General features: G+C 42.1%; 1 protein-coding gene across 1 annotated transcript in view; it reads right to left on the bottom strand.

Moving 5' to 3' along the window:
- Positions 1–17,861, bottom strand: part of ppp2r5b (protein phosphatase 2, regulatory subunit B', beta) — a 40,956-nt gene extending 23,095 nt beyond the window's left edge. Inside the window, exon 1 of the mRNA XM_027277778.1 lies at positions 16,318–17,861. Within this exon, the coding sequence (XP_027133579.1) occupies positions 16,318–16,510 (193 nt within the window). The 5' untranslated portion in view covers positions 16,511–17,861. The remainder of the gene's footprint in view (positions 1–16,317) is intronic.
- Positions 17,862–18,569: the final 708 nt, after the last annotated feature.

The raw sequence follows: 18,569 nt of genomic DNA, 5'->3' as shown, positions 1-18,569 counted from the left end.
CTTTGCTGTGTTAACTAATGTGAGTCTAAATCTGCAAGGTGACCACAAACACTTTCAGGTTCTTGTTTTGAGATCACGCTTCATCGCTCTTCTACTTCACTCCCTCTTCTAGACTACCACCCTTTCCTTTCTATCTCAACCACTCTATTTTCCTCTTCGTCCATCTCTCTTGATTTCTTATACCCACCCCCCCTTTTCTTGTTTCTTCTCATCCTCCCTCCCTCCCTCTCCTGTTCTCCCTCTGTAGACAGACTGTGAAGGTGAAATCTAATCCATTTTTAATGGAGAGTAATTGTATGAAGATGTGCTGTGTTGGGACTGAAGAAAAAAAAAAGAACAGAGCGAGATGGAAAGACGATTGAAAAGAAAAAGCATGTATGTGTGTTTGGTAGACAGAGAGTGAGATGGGAGGTGAGAAAAAGAGGGGGATGACGAAGGGAATGAAGAGACTTGGTGGGTCATGTGAGAGAGCAAGTGTGGGAGAGAGCGAATGAAAAGTAAGCAAAAGAGCAAAAAAGGTAGGGGGATGACAGGCACAGACTGAGCCACAGTACATATTTTAAGCCAAAGGAAATCAGCCAAATCTGTTTGTTGGTTGTCAGCGTTTGCTAAACTGGACACCAGTATTACCTTACCGTCTGTTATCATGTCTCGTACAGGTAGAAAATGCTTACATTTGGAAGAACAGGACAAACTGAGGTTACACTGAGTGAGGTGAATTTGAGTTTTCCTCGTGGCTGTGCTATTATTAGGTCAACGCAGGTCGCTCCAGACCCATTCATCCAACGCAGATTTTAATATCATGTCAGTGCAGTGATTAGAATGTTAACTAAGATCTTAATCACAGCAAGTGAGTCGCTTATAACTGAGTTATTTTTATGTTTCTGACTATCCAAATTGGTGTTTTGGATAAAAAGAATTTAAAAAACCAAGCCCAGCTGTGAGTATAAAATCCAAAATGCAACATTCGACTTTGTTTGTTTCATCTTCAGTGAGAGTCCCATGAGATTAGAAGGCATACTGTCGACATGGCACATCATTAGCAGAGTTACATTACCACAATTATAAAAGTAAGTCAGTAAGAACATCAGGCTTACAGCACACCATCCAGCCTAAAATAAATGACACCTAAAATAAATTATAGTAAGTGCTAATAGAAAGTGCTTGTATTACTACTGTTCTTCATATGACTGTGCAGATAAAGGATATTTTCAAAATGTACAAAGAATGATTCATTTACCTCCTTTACTACCCTTTAGTCATTATCTGAAGAACTGAAAGCTACGCCAATCAATATTTCTATATCAGCAATGCATCTCATGACTATGTGTAATGTGGAAGAGGCCACTCCCAGTGGAATTAGCGCCAGACTTAGCGTCTTTCAGCACATTGTTTTGATTTCGCAGGCTCGCTGACTGCTCACTTATCAACCACATTGTTTGTGATGCATTAGCTGTTTAAGTAAAAACCCACTATGCCACCTACCCAAGTACCAAAGAACAAAGTGGCTCACTCGGCAGCTAAAGAGTCAGATATTTCCAACAGGAGTTGCTGGACACCAAAAAAAGAGCTAAATGGTGAATGAATATTGGACACTGGGTGGACAGACATATGATTCCAAATGAATATTAATGATGGCTTGGCCAAACATTCAGTACATCGACCTGAGAAAGTTCACAGCTTGTATCACTGACCCCAAGAAGCCAACATGCAGCTATTTGTGCTAAAATGACTGTAACCTCCGACTTTTATTTAGACTTTATAGAATGTTTTATAGTGAAAGCCACTGAGGATTAAATCACGTTAAAAATAGTAATCATCAGTCATCATCGGTTAAGCAGTTTGTTGTGTAGGTGTTGATTGTGGTGAGTCGTACTGAGAAGTGTGCAGAAGCGTGTGTTTCCCTCATTGAACGGCAAAGACAAAAGAGTTTTTCATCAGAAGTCCATCCTGCTCCCCAAATATCATATAATGTCTCGTTGGGTTTTACAGGCACAGTAGCTGTCTAAAGAGGAATAAGAAATAAAAAATAATGTGAGGAACCTCTGGAGAGGGAACTTAATGAGAGATTCCCTCTCTGCGGATGTCTGAGGATGCAACAGAAGCTGTAGGTGGTAAAAAAAAAAAAGCAATAACAATAATAGAAGTCCAATTTAGACATACTGTGACAAGGCTAGAAAACCCCTTCACCTCGTTCCAGGTCCAAGGGAGACAGGTAGACAGGTCATATACTGTATGCAGTGTGGAAACCTAGTGAATCACTTTGTGCTATCATTACTGTCCAATAATAATGAAACATTAAACAGTCTAATGAGAAATCACGTTTTCGATATAGCTAAAAGTGATTAGAATTCCTGAGTAGGAACCCAAAGGAGGACGACATCTGTTTAGCAGCTACTAGACTAAGAAGCTTGTGTCACGAAAATCCAACAAAAATTGCAACAAAAGCTTCGGCTCTGCGACACAGCGTGCAGTGGCGCTGAAAATCCTCGGGGGTCGGTTCTGCCTCTTTAGTTTCCCCCTTTTTTTTTTTTCTTCTTCGTTTCATCTCCAAATTGTACTCATGAAAAAATGCTGCAATGTACCACTTACAAGAAAAAGCAACAGCCGCGACAAAGCCAATTTACTTTTTTCAGCGTGACAGAAAACCCTCTCGGCCCCCGAAGCCCATTTGTTCTTTAAATCTTGGGAACTATTTTTGTTATTTTTGTCAGTGGTGGACAGGCGAGTATTTGCAGCATGACAGAGGATGTGGGATTGCGTCGAAATAAAAACTACAGTTCCCATTTGTAATGAATGAATGAAATTCATTAGTGTGTTTTTAATTAAAAGACACCAATTACGCCTGCTATTACGACCAAATTCGTTGTTGGAATCACTTGAAAAATAGGGAATATTTCCATATTTATCCTTTAAATACACTGAGGAGGAAGGGGGAGATGAAAAAAAGATGACCTGACACACACACACACACACACACACACACACAGGGAAAAGGCAGCATGTGATGTAGAAAAGATGGTGGGAGCAAGAGGAGAGAGGGGAGAGCGGTGGATGCATTTGGTAAAATGAGCAGTAACATATAAGAAGGAGCAGTGCCAAGCACACTGCAACAACATCAAAACACAAACACACACACACACACACACACACAGCTGCACAAATCTAAATATAGTCCTGCTGGAGAGACACAGAAAGGAGAGGAGGAAGAATCTGGGGAGGAAACCAGAGGAGAGGAGAGAAGATGGGGGGAGAGGAGAGGAGAGGAGAGGAGAGGAGAGGAGTGCGGTATAGGGTTAAAACATGACATCATCCTCTTCACCCTCCTCCTGCTTCTCTCTCATCTTTCCATCACTAGGTACCTCCCTTCTTTTCCTCCCTCTCTTCCCTTCGTCTTGACTCCACCCATCAATCTCTCTGAGGCTTTTTTTTTTTTTTTTTTTTCCTCAAATGAGCAAGTACAGCTCTAAGTCTTTAAATAACAGTTATTCTGTTCGGGGCTGAGTGTGTGTGTGTGTGTGTGTGTGACAGAGAGAGAGAGGAGGACAGCTTCTTGTTTTAGCTGCCATCCGAGCCGCCTCTGCACCTCTGTCATTAAGCACACACACTCATGCTCAATGCACAGACACAGTGACGCAGAGAGGAAGCGAGGATAGGGAGGGAAGGGAAAGGGAAGGAAGAGACAGAAGGGGATAGAGGCAGATAAAGGAGGAAAGCAGGTGAAAGACGCGGTTATAAATAGGAAAAGGGAGCTATCAAAAGTGAGACAACGTCCGGGCCGTATAAATATCACCTTAAGGGGTTTAAGTGACGCGCTTTAAGTCCATCTCTAAATAATCTAATCCTCCTGATAGCATCCACAACACGACAAACTGTGTAGGAAACATGTACCCAACAGCTCATCAGCAGCCTGATTAGAAAGGGAAAACAAGGAGGGATGTTATCACGTGTGATTAACTATATCCTAACCCTCCTCCCATCGCCCGTCCTTAGATTTTCAAGAAGACTGGAGAGTAAACAGCTATTACCTGCCGAGAAAGAACAGAACGAATCATCCCGCTGCTTCAAATTAGAGCAGGAAATACTTGGAAGTCCTCACTTGTTGATGGTACCGAGAATTGTTAATGAGAGCAGCTGGGTATTGGCATATAACATGTAAATAGAGTTGTATGTACAGTCTGCCGCTGGTAATCAAGGCGATCCCGCTGAGAGAAAATCGGACATGTTTGCGCTCTCTGCTGAGGATGTCGTGTTTTATTCCTCTCTGTCTGTCAGCAGGAGATCTCACCAAATTATGAACAGATTTTCATGACATTTGGTCGTCTGAGGCCAAGGAAGAATTTATTATGTTCTAATTTGTAGCTGGACCTGGAATTTTCACTCCACTTACTTGAGACCAAATTCTGCTGCAGTCAATTGTTTTCACTGAAAAAGCTCTAAAAAATCCAGCGTGCACGACCTGCCAAGCAACAAACAGTAGACAGGAAAAGTTAGTTATAACTCTCTCAAAGTTTCCTGTTATTCACACAGTACAGATGTGAAGAATCATCTTCCCCAAAGAATAACTAATCATTCTCAACTGCGAAGTGACTCTCAAGCTTTATGGAGCATTTTATCATCTTTCAGCTCCTTGTTTTGGCTGAACACGAGTTAGCAACTAGCTGGTAAAGCATTAAGCATTTAGGCTTAAGTGCCATATATTCCACCGAGGACTTTGTGGAGGGCGAAAATAGCTAAAAGGAGAGCGAGTGTTGCATTTACATTTGCAAGATGGACATCAACAAGACTCCAAATGAATGCTAATGTTGCTCTCTGTCTTCTGGATGTGTAAAAAGACAACTCTTGTTAGCTATAACAACCTTACGATGTGAGGATATTTCATTGTTCTGTTTTAAAGCTTGTTCCATTGCCCCAAGTAGCTGAAAAAAATTTGCTTCGGTTCACAAATAAAAACCGTAGAACATGGATGAAAGTTCAAAAAAGTAGCCCTTGAGCTACTTCAGCTGTTTTTTTAAGGAGGATTATTTTCTCGAAGATAGAAATTGTCAAAATCAATTTCACCCAAAATGACAGAAAATGATGTCCTTGGATTCAGTGGTGTTGGAGGTTACTGGCAGACTTCTAGTTTCTAATAAAACTGACTATTATCTTTCTAGGCTGAAACATGGTTATGAAATTCAGAGAATAAAACAAGACAATTATAACCACAGCCTTGAGAGTTTTTTATGCTTCCTATTGAAGCGAGAGAGAGTTTTATATTCCAAAATGAAGATGGCTACCATCAGAGAAATATCAGTGATTGAAGTGAAGCTCATTACTGATTAGCAATGAAAGTGACGGCTACTGTATCTGAAGACCTGTTTTGACGGCAGCGGATTTCAAAACATGGCAAAGAGTCTTTATGCGCTTGTATTCAATGGGAGCGCAGACAGAAGAGTCCCATTCTCTCTTTAACAAAGGCAGTGAGAGGAGGCTAAGTCAAGGCAAAAGATTAAGTGTCGCGCTAAGCCCATCTTTAAATAATCCAATGATTCTAATAATACACATTTCCACCCCACTGCATAGTGAACCGAGGGCAGCTGGGTGTTACAGGCTGTGGTTCATACTGTACGTACTGTCTGTAATTTTTAGTTGCTTACTCGTCCTATAATCAGCTGAATCATTCTCAATAAATAGACTTCAATTAGTATAAATAAAACCAGCTCACAGCTCTTTGAGCCACTGGACATATCTTCTCTTTTCTCCTTGATCGCTGAGTGACTTTCAGGAACTTTAGATATTAAAATTCTCCTCTGATGACAATATTTTCTGTACTGGAATATAAACACAAATTGGAGACGGTTAGTAAACAAATATGGGAGACGGTTATCCCAGCAGGAGACATCCTCATCATTTGATTAGCAGCTTTGTAACCATCACTTGTTGAATAATAATAATCTGTTGGTTTGCCGCGCAGGGTATACATCAGGCGCGCTGCTTTCCACACTGCTGCTGCTGCTTATCACACACAAGGAAATGTGCTGAATAAAATATAAATCTCACATTTTCCTGTCCTTGATTTAGTCTGAGTGTGTTTTTTTTAAAGCTGGCTGTGATTCACTGCAAACATATTTTCTGCTTTCGGCCTCTCATCCCATCTAAAACAAATCTACCATTCCTTCAAGATTGATTCGCAACACGTCACCTCCACATGTTCACTATTTGATTTCCTTTGTATACTTTAGGTTTGCACTGCCTCAGAGCCGTACAGCATATGAAATAGTGACCGCCGGCCAAGGTGAAAGCTGCAGTGATTCAATCAGAGAGCTTATATGCCTGAGCATCAGCGTATTACTTTAAGAATCAACTCTTCCTTCGGTGACACAGCAGCGGTTGTGTTTATTGCATCACTAGCTGTTTCATTATATCCTCTCCCCTGCAATATCCTCTGGCCTTTTTTTTTTTTTTTTTTTCACCGTCTCTCTCTCTCCTCTCTCTCTCTCCCTCCACATCCCCTTCTGTCTCCACTCTCTCCCAGCCTCCTACTGTTCCTCCTCCACCTGTCGACTTAATGTTCAGTCATTTCCTCTTTCCTCGTCCACTCCATTTCTTTCATCACCCACCTCACTCTCTCCCCCACTCTCTCTCTTAATTGATCTGAGACAGTCATAGAGCAAAAAAAAAAAAAAAAACTACTCCATGTCTTCTGTAACCCAATGCCAGGCCCATCCAGCTGGCCTCTCCCTTTCACACACACACACACACGCACACACACACACACACACACACACACACAGAGTCATTCAATCTCCCACATACAATCTGTGAGAGAAGGTGACTGTTTTACAGTAAACAGCACATTTAAAGCAGCGTACATTCATTATTGAACACATTTGCTGGACAAACAAAAAGGCACGCAAACATAACATGCAGGTTAACATGTGACCTCATGTTACATTTTTTCACATCGGGCATAAAGAAAGAACAGAAATTACATTACCACTATTTGTCAGAAGAAGCTACTTGTTACCAAACCACCATCTGCAGTAGTCCTCTGTTGCGACACGCCGTAAACTACATGTGAGGAAGTTTTGGTTTTAAAGCGAGTTTGTGTAACTTCAAAAGAAGAACAAATAGCTGGTGTTAGATAGGCTGCTACAGATATCTGTATTATCATTTTGTTGACTTTGTGAGGGGCTCAGTGTGCAGGATTTAGTGGCATCTAGCCATGAGGTTGCAGATTGCAACCAACTGAACACCCCTCGCCTACCCATAACCTTCTAAGCATGTCGGAGAACCTATAGTTCTCCAAGCTCTCTCCAAGTTGCTCGCTCAGTTAGCTGGCACAATAAATGATCATAATTTGTATCTGGCACATTCTCTTTTGAGGTGCAGATCAAGGTTATATCAAAATACATGGTGCAGAGGCATGCCAGTCTATGGTCCCAGTAGTTCACCTGGTACCACTGCAGCCCGGATTCACCTCAAGCTGGGACCTTTCCTGCATGTGACCCCCTCTGTCTCTCCCTCTGTGTATCCTCTCTCTCTCCAGCTGTCACTATCTAAATAAAACAAAAGAATGGATGGTGGAATAAAACTAGTATGCTACAATAGCTGTTCCCTCAAATGTTATCATCGTGGAGGCAGTCTTTCTGCTGGTCTCTGTCACCAATTTGGACGTCAACCAAAGCTGAACAAGACATAAAAGATTCACACAATTTATTTCACCTGCAAAATCCCTTCACTGATTGTATTGAATTTATTAAAATTAATCAATTCACTGCAAAATTTCACTGTTTCAAATGGTGGTGTGACGACGCCTTTACAGTGAGAGTGAAAGACATAATAGAGCTAATTATAAAATTCAAAGAAATGTTCACATTTAATTGAGCACTTTACATTTATTGCACCTTTGTATGGCAGACAGACATTTCCCTCTGATATAATGCATGAGGCGGCCTTTAAGATTTCATAACATGCATGTCTGCCTCCTAATCCCTCCATTGTTAGCAGTGAAAGTGGCCCATTTTTGAGAAACATTATAAAACACAAGCAGCAGTGTATTTTTGGTCTTCCTCAGACGGCAGTGGGAACAATTTAAATGCCTTTTCTAGCCTTCCGTAGAAACAGAAGGCTTGCAAAAGCACACTGACCTGTTAAACAGCATCCAGTGGGCTGATAGCATAATCAGTGGAGTCAACGCTGCAAGGAAGAAAGCCTCGTTGCAAAATGACCGATTAGAGCCGATTTTAACAGGAAGTAAGAGCACATGAAACTCGTATTACTACTCTACCTAAAATATCTAACAACATTTAATTCTTCCTGTTATCTCACTCTGGTTCGACTCGTCACTACCTGCTTCTCTGTGCAACAAAGCCTGATTCGATTACACTGTCTGTAGTGCTCATCATATATCTGCAGGGTGTTTCGTGGCTTTTAGAGATGCTTAGATGCAAACGCCAACAACACACGCACGGCTATTTCGTTATATATTTCTTTTTTCATGGTTAAAATAGAAATTAGACATACTGGTGTTAGTTTGCGTCACCATGAAGCGTCTATTTATTGATTAATTCATGTGAGTGCTTTCCTATTAATGAATTTTATGTTGAGCCGTTTTGAGGATTCAGCACCCAGATAAGCGTGCTGGAGCCGGGCCGTGTCGATTAATTTTCAAAACAGCAATTAAGGCCCGCCTCTGTTCTGCAGCTCTGCTGCGTTCACATTGGTGTGGGAGATAATAATAAACAACCAGGTATCAATTTTTGATGAGAAGAAATCCAACACCCACGGTCGACTGTAAGAAACAGCTGTGGTAAAAAAAATATTGGACTATTTAAAAACAAAATTTGGGGGTTTTATCTGCTGCTTTTTTGGAGATCAGATGGTGAAAACAGTTTTGTTTTTAAGAAGCGTGTCGACAAAACTAAGCTTCAGACACAGGAGGGGTTTTAGTATGATCATCTTGTGACTTCCAAATACAGATAGAAGTTTGCTAATGTCCTTTTAATGTGTAATTATGTCTTTTTTCTTTATAAAACAGGATATACCGTGACCTTTCTTACCCACTGGGTCTCCTGTCGCGTCATTTTACGTATATATACTATAACCGTAGACGAAAACACAATGTGAGCTTAGTAAAACTGTTCACCAGCGGAGGATGGCAGAATGTGCCGGCGGGCTGAGCTGAGCAGAGAAAGTCTGTTTTGTGTGTTTTCACTTTGAGCTCCTGCTGAGGTAGCTGCTGGCTGCAACACTGTCGCCCAAGATCTCAAGATAGATCAGGATGTATCCCATGATCTCCCTGCACACATACATGCTTTTCACAATCACACACACACACACACACACACACACACACTCAGGCTGTGATAAATGCTGCAAGATTTCAACCTCGCTCAGCTCAGAGTAGTAATACTGACCTATTGCAAGTGTCAAACCTATTCCTATATGTCACTTATTAGAGTTATTTCCATTAGTAATTACATTTCTATGCACAATGATGATATTTCCACCTGCAGTGGAGGTGATTTTACTCACAGTGATGTATGTAATTACATTTCTACCTACTCTGATGGATCATTGTCATATATTTCCACGCACAAGTGCAAATTTCTACTATGATCCTTCTGTCATCATGACATTTACACGCAACAACAACATTTCTGCCTGCAGTGATGTGTAGTGTATGACGTGTTTTTTCCCCTCAAGTAGATACTTTTTCACAGATACAGTCACACTGTGTACGATGTATTTTAACCTGGATGATCTCATCCGTACTGTAAGACAAATCAAAATGCCTGGAGCTGATCACATGCTGATTGCTAAGTGCATATAATGTGTTTTTTTTTTGTTATCATCAGATGCATTTTGCATTTTAACACACAGTGTAGAGAGAGAGCAGCAAAGGGAGAGATCGACATATTAGCTACAGAGACATTTGAAACTGAGCATTTCTCAAGGTTAAAAGCAAGAAATCTAGTGCTGCTATTGTTTGGTTGGAGGATTCGAGACAGATGGTTCAATAATTTTCATCCTCAACCACATTTGTACAAACTGTGTGTGTGTGTGTGTGTGAACAAGACATAAATCTTAATCAGAATTTTGTTTATCTGCTGACTAGATGTTGGGCAAAAATGTGACCTTAGCCTGGTTAGCCTGCCAGCGACAGCACTACACCCGTGACCGGGAAGCCTGACTGGTGTCTGTAGCCCCAGGGGAGTGCATCGCAGCTGGGGAGGAGCGCTGAGCTCACGGCCCCGCTCTCTAGTTAGACAGAGAGAGCTGCAGTGTAACTGAAGACATGGAGGACGACCAGGAGAGGGCCAAGGACCAACTCGATAATCAACTCAATCAAACTAAATCTGCAACAAACAAATATGATATGATGTGCTATGACGCATGATAGATTTGACATCCGTTTGGCAAATTGACGTCATTATGAAAGCAAGGCTGACATCATGGCCGACACTAACACTAACCTATCTAATAAACGACTTGTTCTGAACACTACATTAGTTGTTTATAAGCAATTATCAGTCTTGTACTGTTGAATTTTGTCATTTTTACATTGATATTTTTGATAGATAGATAGATAGATAGATAGATAGATAGATAGATAGATAGATAGATAGATAGATAGATAGATAGATAGATAGATAGATAGATAGATAGATTAGTGTTCTGCCTTTCAAATGATTTTTTTGTTGACTTGCAGTCTTCTTCTGAACAAATGCCAGTTAGCTCTACTGGGCTAGTTTCCAGAACCATTAACTCCCAGCACCGTCTTACTGGACATCTTCAGGTTTTTTATTATTTAACGTGACGATTAAAGTGTAGAGAGAGAGAGAGGAGCGAGAATGTCTTCACTGTGTCTGGAAACAAATTTCGATACTCATCTGGTGGCTCTGTGACTGTGTTACAGCAGGTATTAAAGATTTTAATTTGACTAGGTCCCTGAGAAACACTAAGTTGATCGAGCCCTGGTGGCTCGGTGTGACTTAATCATCACCTCATTTGGGGCCCTGTCTAAAAAATGTTCAGCAGTATTTACATTAAAACTTTAACAGGAACACTGAGGAAAGAGACACTACTTGAAATGGGGTGACTGCTAATAGAGGTATAGGCAGTGATCAGGCTCCAGATTTTACAATTATTATCTCTTTGTAGCTTATTAAACAACACAAACGCCTACTGAAAGTCAATGTAGGGTTGGCAGGTTATCAAAGACTAACAGAAATGTACTGTGTTTTTATGAAATAGTACTCCTCGTCATAAATTCTGTTTGAAATAAGACATAAACCGTCCTCTGCAGTACAGTGCAACCACTTTGAAGTGCAGCACAAGAACACAGTGCCCGGAGAGGGGTGAAATACCTGTACACGTATGTGTTTGCAGCAGGCTTGTGGCCAAACATGCATACACTATAAAAGGACTATAAGGACCCTGTACCCTTCACCCTTCATGTGCTGCCTTGACCATCCCGGCTGCTCTTGTATTGTCTCATTGTTTTAGATCAGAAAGATAGTGTAGTTATCTCAACTTGTTTACTGAAAGAAAAATCCTGAAGTGTCTGCTGTGTCTCACTTGAGTGAGCTCAGAGGTCAAGGTCAGGTACAGAACATCAGCCCTGAAGCTAGAAGGAGATTCAACGCCTGGTTCAGTGACACACCAGCAGGGTAGATGTTTGCTTACATAAGGGTTGAACCACTGACAGTATAAATGCAACGCAAGCATGACATCACCTATACGTTTCCAAAGAGCTGTTTTGAAGCTCAAAATCTGTGGCCCTGCCCACCACGGTATTGGCAGTCCTGCCTCTTCCGCCTCACGGATAATCTAAAACTCAGCAAAGATGTGAATCCTCAGCAGACCATCCATAACACCACCCACCCGTCAATCAAAGTGACCGTGCTGTTAATTATTAACTTTAAGTCTTAATATAATTTGAACAGGTGAGAGACCAAAGCTATTTTTTGTACCAGGCTGTAAACGTGTTTATTTATGCTGTGAAGTTGGATATTTTAACATGATGACTTATGTAGATTGAATCGTTCTGTAGCCAGCCTCGAGTGGACGTTTGAGGAACTGCAGTTTTTGGCACTTCCACATAGGTTTCACTTCACAGGTTGCCCACTTGGTTGAACCAGACTGCTCCAGGTGAATGGTAGCCTGTCTGGAGGATAGCTATATACAAATAATAAGCAGACGACTTGTTTTTTTTTCCTTTTATACTACTCAGACAACAAAAATGTCAAAATTAAAGGTCTGCAAAGATGTAAGCTGTGACTGCGTTGCATCCTGATCAAATGAGGCCACTGATGATGGGGAAATAAGTATCTATCAGATCCATCTGGCAACGTGTCTAACTAACCTTCTAATTGACATCTTGCCAAATGACTTACATAATACACAGTAGATGCACAGAACTTCTGCAGAGGATCGATGAACTGACATGTTTCAACACTGCCAAGACCTGAATTGGTGAAATCAAAGGTAAGTAATTCATGGCGTTCAAGTTTCTAAAAACCTGTGTCACATACGTACTTATGCGATATTTGGCAACTTTTTAGCAAGTCTCCATAGTAAGTTTTTCAGGTCCAATGTTTCACACATCACTGATGACAGATCTGCAAAGATGCAAGCTGTGGCTGCATTGCATGCTGATCAATTGAGACTAGAAATCAGTATGTCTGTCTCTTCTGTGATGGATTTCTTCCTGCTTTGACTGTTGAAATTGGTTCAAAATATTGAGGCACTTGCTCTTTCTGATGCATTCACTATTGGTAATTCTAAGCATTCCTCGCTGTCAAACCATCGTTGCTGTGCTGAAGGCGTCATTTCTTTTTAGGGCTAGTTGTCTGCAATACCGCATCAAATAACAAAATTGATCCATAAGAATGCAACGTTGAAGCTGTTTCTTGACAGTGTTCAAGTGTTTCAGGGTGGATTTTGCTTGCTGCGCTCCAGCTTTATCTTTTGTCTCTTTCTTCATTGTTATATTCCATGTATTTCTCGAGCTATTATGTCTCATATTCTGCCTGAAACTGTGAGCAAGAATGAAGCTCGGCTCGGGGCTTAAAGTGAAAGAGATGTGCCGTTGTTAGCAGGAGGAGGAGTTCAAATTAACAATGGGAATGTGACTCCCTGGAGGGCAAAACACCCACAAGTCTGTCTACACTTGGCCTACATACTGCCCGTTACAGACTTCCCCACACCAGGTTTTTCTCCTGCACCGGTGCTGCAGGATCTTACTATCAGTTCCTCGGGGGATCCAGGAACAATGCCGCAGCGGTGCAGCAGCCATGTGCTAACTGGAACTTCAAGGCTGAAGCACGTATGCACAGAGAGATCTGAAGCAACGCCGCTGTAGAGATGTCATAAAAACCCTCCAGCATCATGCCGCACACACCCCTCGCTCACGTGCCTGGGAGGACCCGGGGAAATATATAAGAAACATATAAGAGCGCATAGCCGCACGCACCTCGTACCATCTCTAAAAGCAGGAAGGTCTTCTCTTCGTAGTTAATGGGAAGAGATTGCAGGCTACATGAAAGAAGGAGTAACCTTATAAAGAGGGGTCAGAGGCATACATGAGGACTTACAGTACAATGTGCCCTTGTGCTGAACACACGGGTAAGAAAGAAAGAGAAAGGAGATACGCAAGGTGAAGAAGAGGCGTAGATAAATACATAGAGATGAAACGGCTCTTGAGAAAGCAAATATAAAACAGGTGAAGGAGTGTGAAGGTCTTGTTTACTTTGTGAACCAAAAGAAAAGGCACAAAAATATTGACTTGGAAATTCCTGACATTTACTCGCCATCTAAACACGAAAATATATCTTGTAGGATTAAAGTGACTAAAATTTCACAACATAAGAGTAGCACATATATAGAGGAGCCATAATGTCAGTGAGCTGACTCAATAAAGTTAGTTACACAACAACACTAAGCTTATGTTTAACATTAGCCACTCAAAGCTGCTGGTCAGAAACTCAAAACCTGTGGCACTGGCTGCCGCCATCTTGATTGTCCTGCTACTTCCGCCTCGTGGCTAATCTGCAAAGATGTGGATCATCGGTGGACCAGAGGCGGGCCGAATTACATCTGGGTGCTGTAATAAGCCATCTTTAACAGCACCTACCTGTCAATCAAAGCTGTCATACTGTTAATTATTACTAATTTTTAAGCCTTAATATAATTTGAATGAATTAGTTATATAAAAATTCACCCTCAGTACAGTTGTCATGAACGGGGAAATTAGCCATAGAGACCAAAACTGTTTTTTGTACCAGGCTGTAAACATGTTTATTTCTGCTGTGAAGTTGGACATTTTAACATGGGGACTAATGGAGACTGACTTGTTCTGTAGCCAGCCTCGAGTGGTCGTTTCGGGAACTGCAGTTTTAGACACTTCTGCATTGGTTTTACTTTACAGCCACGGAGGTTGCCACTTGTACCAGACCAACACATTCTGTAGCAGCAGCATAAAGTAAGGGTGCATTTTATTTCGTATGAATTAAACTTTTCACTTGTAAGAGGAAGAAAGTGACATAGAGTGGCTTTAAAATATAATGAATAAACTCCATCTTTCTCCATTTTTAGGTAATTTTATCAGAAATAAGCCTTTTCACGGCATGTCGCATATCAAATCATGCTAATGTTTACTCTCGGGATGCAACTAACAATTATTTTGATTAGGATTATTACTTGATTACTTGATTAGCAGTTTTTTCACACGTGTTTGTTTGTTTTTTGGGTTAATAAATGAATCATTGATTATATAATAGGTCATAAAAGGATGAAAATTGCTCAACCAAAGTGCTTCAGAGCCCAGGGTGACAAAAGATATTCAATTTGCAGCTATATTAAACAGAGAAAACCAACGTCTGAGAGTCTGGAACAAACAAATGTTATGGTATTTTTGCTAAATTGCCCTGAATCGATTACTAAAATTGCTGCCGATTAGTTTTCCGGTTGTTGGCAGATTGATGAGTCATTTTATAATTTCGCCTTTCCCATTCTGGCTAGAAAAAAAATATATAATCTTACTTATTCCTGTGATTTTTCTAACTGTATCTCACCAAACCCCACCCACACCTGTCTGCAGATGGCTGATCTATAGGAAACATATACAGCACTAGAGTATAAAATGAAAGCCAGTGAGTTCTCTGCGTTTGGAGCCTTCATTCTGAGAGAATTTCCAACAAGCTCACATAGATCAAAGTGGCCTAGGTGTAGTATCAGCAGCTCTGGGGTTAAAGCTATGGCAACGACGGATCTGCAAATAGTGCAGCTCTGACTGAATTTATGAGGGATGTTACACCAGTCTGAATGTCAAGATCTTTACATAGCCACAATTTGTACGAGTGCTTTGTTTGAGGTTTATCTAATAAGGCGGTGAAGAAGCAGTTCTTGTCTGTCAAGGCCTTTTCCTACATCCCCATCGTCCAATCAGACACAAGCAGATGTTTGACAGTACTGTGTTTTAATGAGTGTGTAAGTCGTCAACGTCAAGCTCAGTGACTCGGCATACATGAACGTGAACTCAAACTCATTCTTAGCCACAGTTTGAAGCATATTTATGAATATAATCAGTTAGATTACACACTGTCCTGACTGTAAACACTTGTGTAGGCACTGGATCTAACATGCAGTTGTAGAGTTGATTGTTGCTAAAAAAAAATGAGGATAAGTGGAAGGAAAATGTGCCATTTCTTACTCATCCATTTTCACTCCTACAGTAGTTCAACTCCGTTTGATCTCCATCTGCTTCAGCAATCATCAAATCTCAATATTAGCTAAATATAAAAAGATTCAATTACTCAAGTTATGATTCAAATGTGCCATAAAATTGACAGATTTTAGATTCTCCAGTGTAATTATTTGCTGTTTTTCTCTGTTTTAAATGACTGTAAACTGAATTTCTTTTTTGTTTTTGGACTGTTGGACAAAACAGGATATGTGAAGACGTCACCTCTGGGAAACTGGGATGGACCTCTTTTTTTTCTGTTATCTAATTGACCCATTGATTAATTAATAATGAAAATAAGTGTTAGAATATTCCAACAAGAGGCCAAAAGCAGACTGTCTCCTATAGGAAAGTAAATCAAAGTCATTGCTATCACCCCTGTCAGTTAGAGAGGACACAAACACAATACATCAATAGACCTTCTCCACAGCTCTGATCAATGGGTGTCTCATGTGAAGTCAGGAGAAGGCTTTTATCTCCAGGTGCTTCATCTTGCATGAAGTAAACAGTGAGTTTATGGTGACCTTACTGCACTTTTTAGACGTCTATGATTCACCCATGGGTGCCACAGTGAAGCGGTGTCTCACCTTTGAGCAGGGGCAGTGGGGTGAGCTCCACCTGGGAGCTCTGGTATCGGAACTGGGACGAGCTGTGGGACCTCCTCTGCCGGGCTCTGCGCATGGACCTGCGCGGAAAGCCGTCCACCTTCTCCGCGGACGGCACCGAGAAGCTGGTGGTCGGTGAGGACGGGCTGGACGGAGGCAGCTTGGTCGTCTCCATGATGGCGGCGGCGGCTGTGGTGGTGGTGTTGGTGCGTGCAGTGGGTGCGCGCCTTTGCGCGTGTGAGTGCGTAAAGAGGATGTGAATGGAGGAGAGGATGGAGGAGGTGGGTGGCTTTTCTGAATCACAGATGGATTATCAATTGATCAGAGTGAATAGACGAGATCTGGGGGTGGTGGAGGAGGTGAGGGGTGAGAGATAAAGGGGAGGAGGAGGGAGGGAGAAGGTGCAGAGGCGGAGGAGAGGTGAGGAGAGGAGAGGATATTTTCTGGATGTCCAGTCCCGTGCTGTGCGCCTCCTCGGTGTCTCTATCAGAGCCGGGCTGGAAATGGCAGCAGCAGCAGCAGCATCATCCCTGATTCTTCACTTCTTTACGCACAGATGTAAAATCGCTTGTGTATCATCCCCGTGGAGGAGTAGCCCGTACAGCTACCAGATGATGCTCAGACAGACACACACACACGCATACACATAAACACACCTCTCTGCTGCTGTATTGGCGTCACACACACACACACACACACTCACACACGCATACACATACACACACACATGCACACTTAAGTCATCGGCCTAAATTTGGAGATTTATTTTCTGATCACAAAGCCTCCTTGTGGAAAAGAAATCACTGCATAAATCAAGCACCGATGATCCTCCTGCTGTTTTTATCCAAACAAACAAACGGACCCCAGATCAGCTTTATTCTCCTCGATGATGCTCCTTATCAATAAAATCAGTGATCGGTCCTGGCGGTGGATGATGATATCATAAAATCATCTATCTGGGCCCACTTCGGCTGCCGCATCACTGTTGTCCTTCTCCTGCTCGGTTTTTTTTTTCTTCCTCTCTCGGCCGCACCTGCTTTATAATTCAGATTTTTTTTTGTTTTTATTCTCTCTCCTTCTCCTCCTCCTCCTCCTCCTCCACGCCACACACAACGTCCCCCTCCTCCGTCGTCCTCCTCCTCAAAGCGCTTATCAGGGCGGGGAAACAAACGCTCCCTCACCGCTCCGACATGTGTAGGTCCTCCGCCAGCGGCCGATGCAACAACCGAGCTCACCCCGCTGCAGCGCTCCGGCTCTACCTCCGCGGTGAGAGGAGAGGAAGAAGCAAATGATAGGAGGGCTGGAATAAAAGAAGAGAGTCCGGGCAAGCAGCAACAACAACAGCAGCCTGGAGTGAAAAGACTGAAGGCCTGTGTTATACAATAGCACCCCGTCTATGTCTGTCAGACTGACACGTTTTGCTCCTGTCCCCCTTCTCGGATCCCGTTATCCGGTCGTCCTACAGCGCCTCGGCGAGATGCGTCAAGAAACACGCGGTGAGTCAGGAGCACACAGGAAATGAAGCTTACAGGCTTTCAAAATAAAACAGCTCCCTCCTCTCTCTATCTATCTATCTATCTGTGCTGTGCACCACAGATCTCCAGCTGTGCTGGAATATTGTATGGCCTCAGGTTTGATGTGAGTTAATTTGATTAAACAAACTAATTTTAGTAATGAGTACATAATTTAAGTGCCATTTCAAGACGGGGCCGCAACTTCAGTTAAGTTAAAGCAACTCATGCAAAGGCTGTTAACATGGCGCCTGATATTTTCCTAAGGTTATTATTATGAGATGAGATTAAAATTAACCAGTTGTTGCACGGTGAACAAAGACTATTCAGAGGCGTCGGGTTCTTGGGGGGGATTCTGGCGGGGGGGGGGGGGATTCACTAGAGAAGTTGCAGACATTGCCCTGTTGGCAATCCATCTTTTCATGGGTCCAATTAAAATGAAATGAGTAGGGGCGCTGGTTAGTTCAGCAGGTAAGTGTGCCCTATTTACAAAAGCTCAGTCCTTGCCACAGTCCGACGCAGCAGGAGGAAGCCGGAGTACCAGGAGAGAACCCACACAGACATGCTGAGAACATGCAAACTCCACACAGGAAAGCCCTAGTGGAGGTTTGATCCAGGAACTTTCTTGCTGTGAGGCAACACTTCTAACCATTGCAGCTGCTGTTAGCTAATGTTAGCCCACTTCGTTAGCTGGGCTGCCCGGAGTGTTTGTACCACAAGCAA

Source organism: Larimichthys crocea, chromosome III (genome assembly GCF_000972845.2).
Source record: "Larimichthys crocea isolate SSNF chromosome III, L_crocea_2.0, whole genome shotgun sequence".
Taxonomy (NCBI): Eukaryota; Metazoa; Chordata; class Actinopteri; family Sciaenidae; genus Larimichthys; species Larimichthys crocea.
The sequence above is the reverse complement of the archived record's forward strand: the minus strand, read 5'-3'. Positions and strand labels throughout refer to the sequence as shown.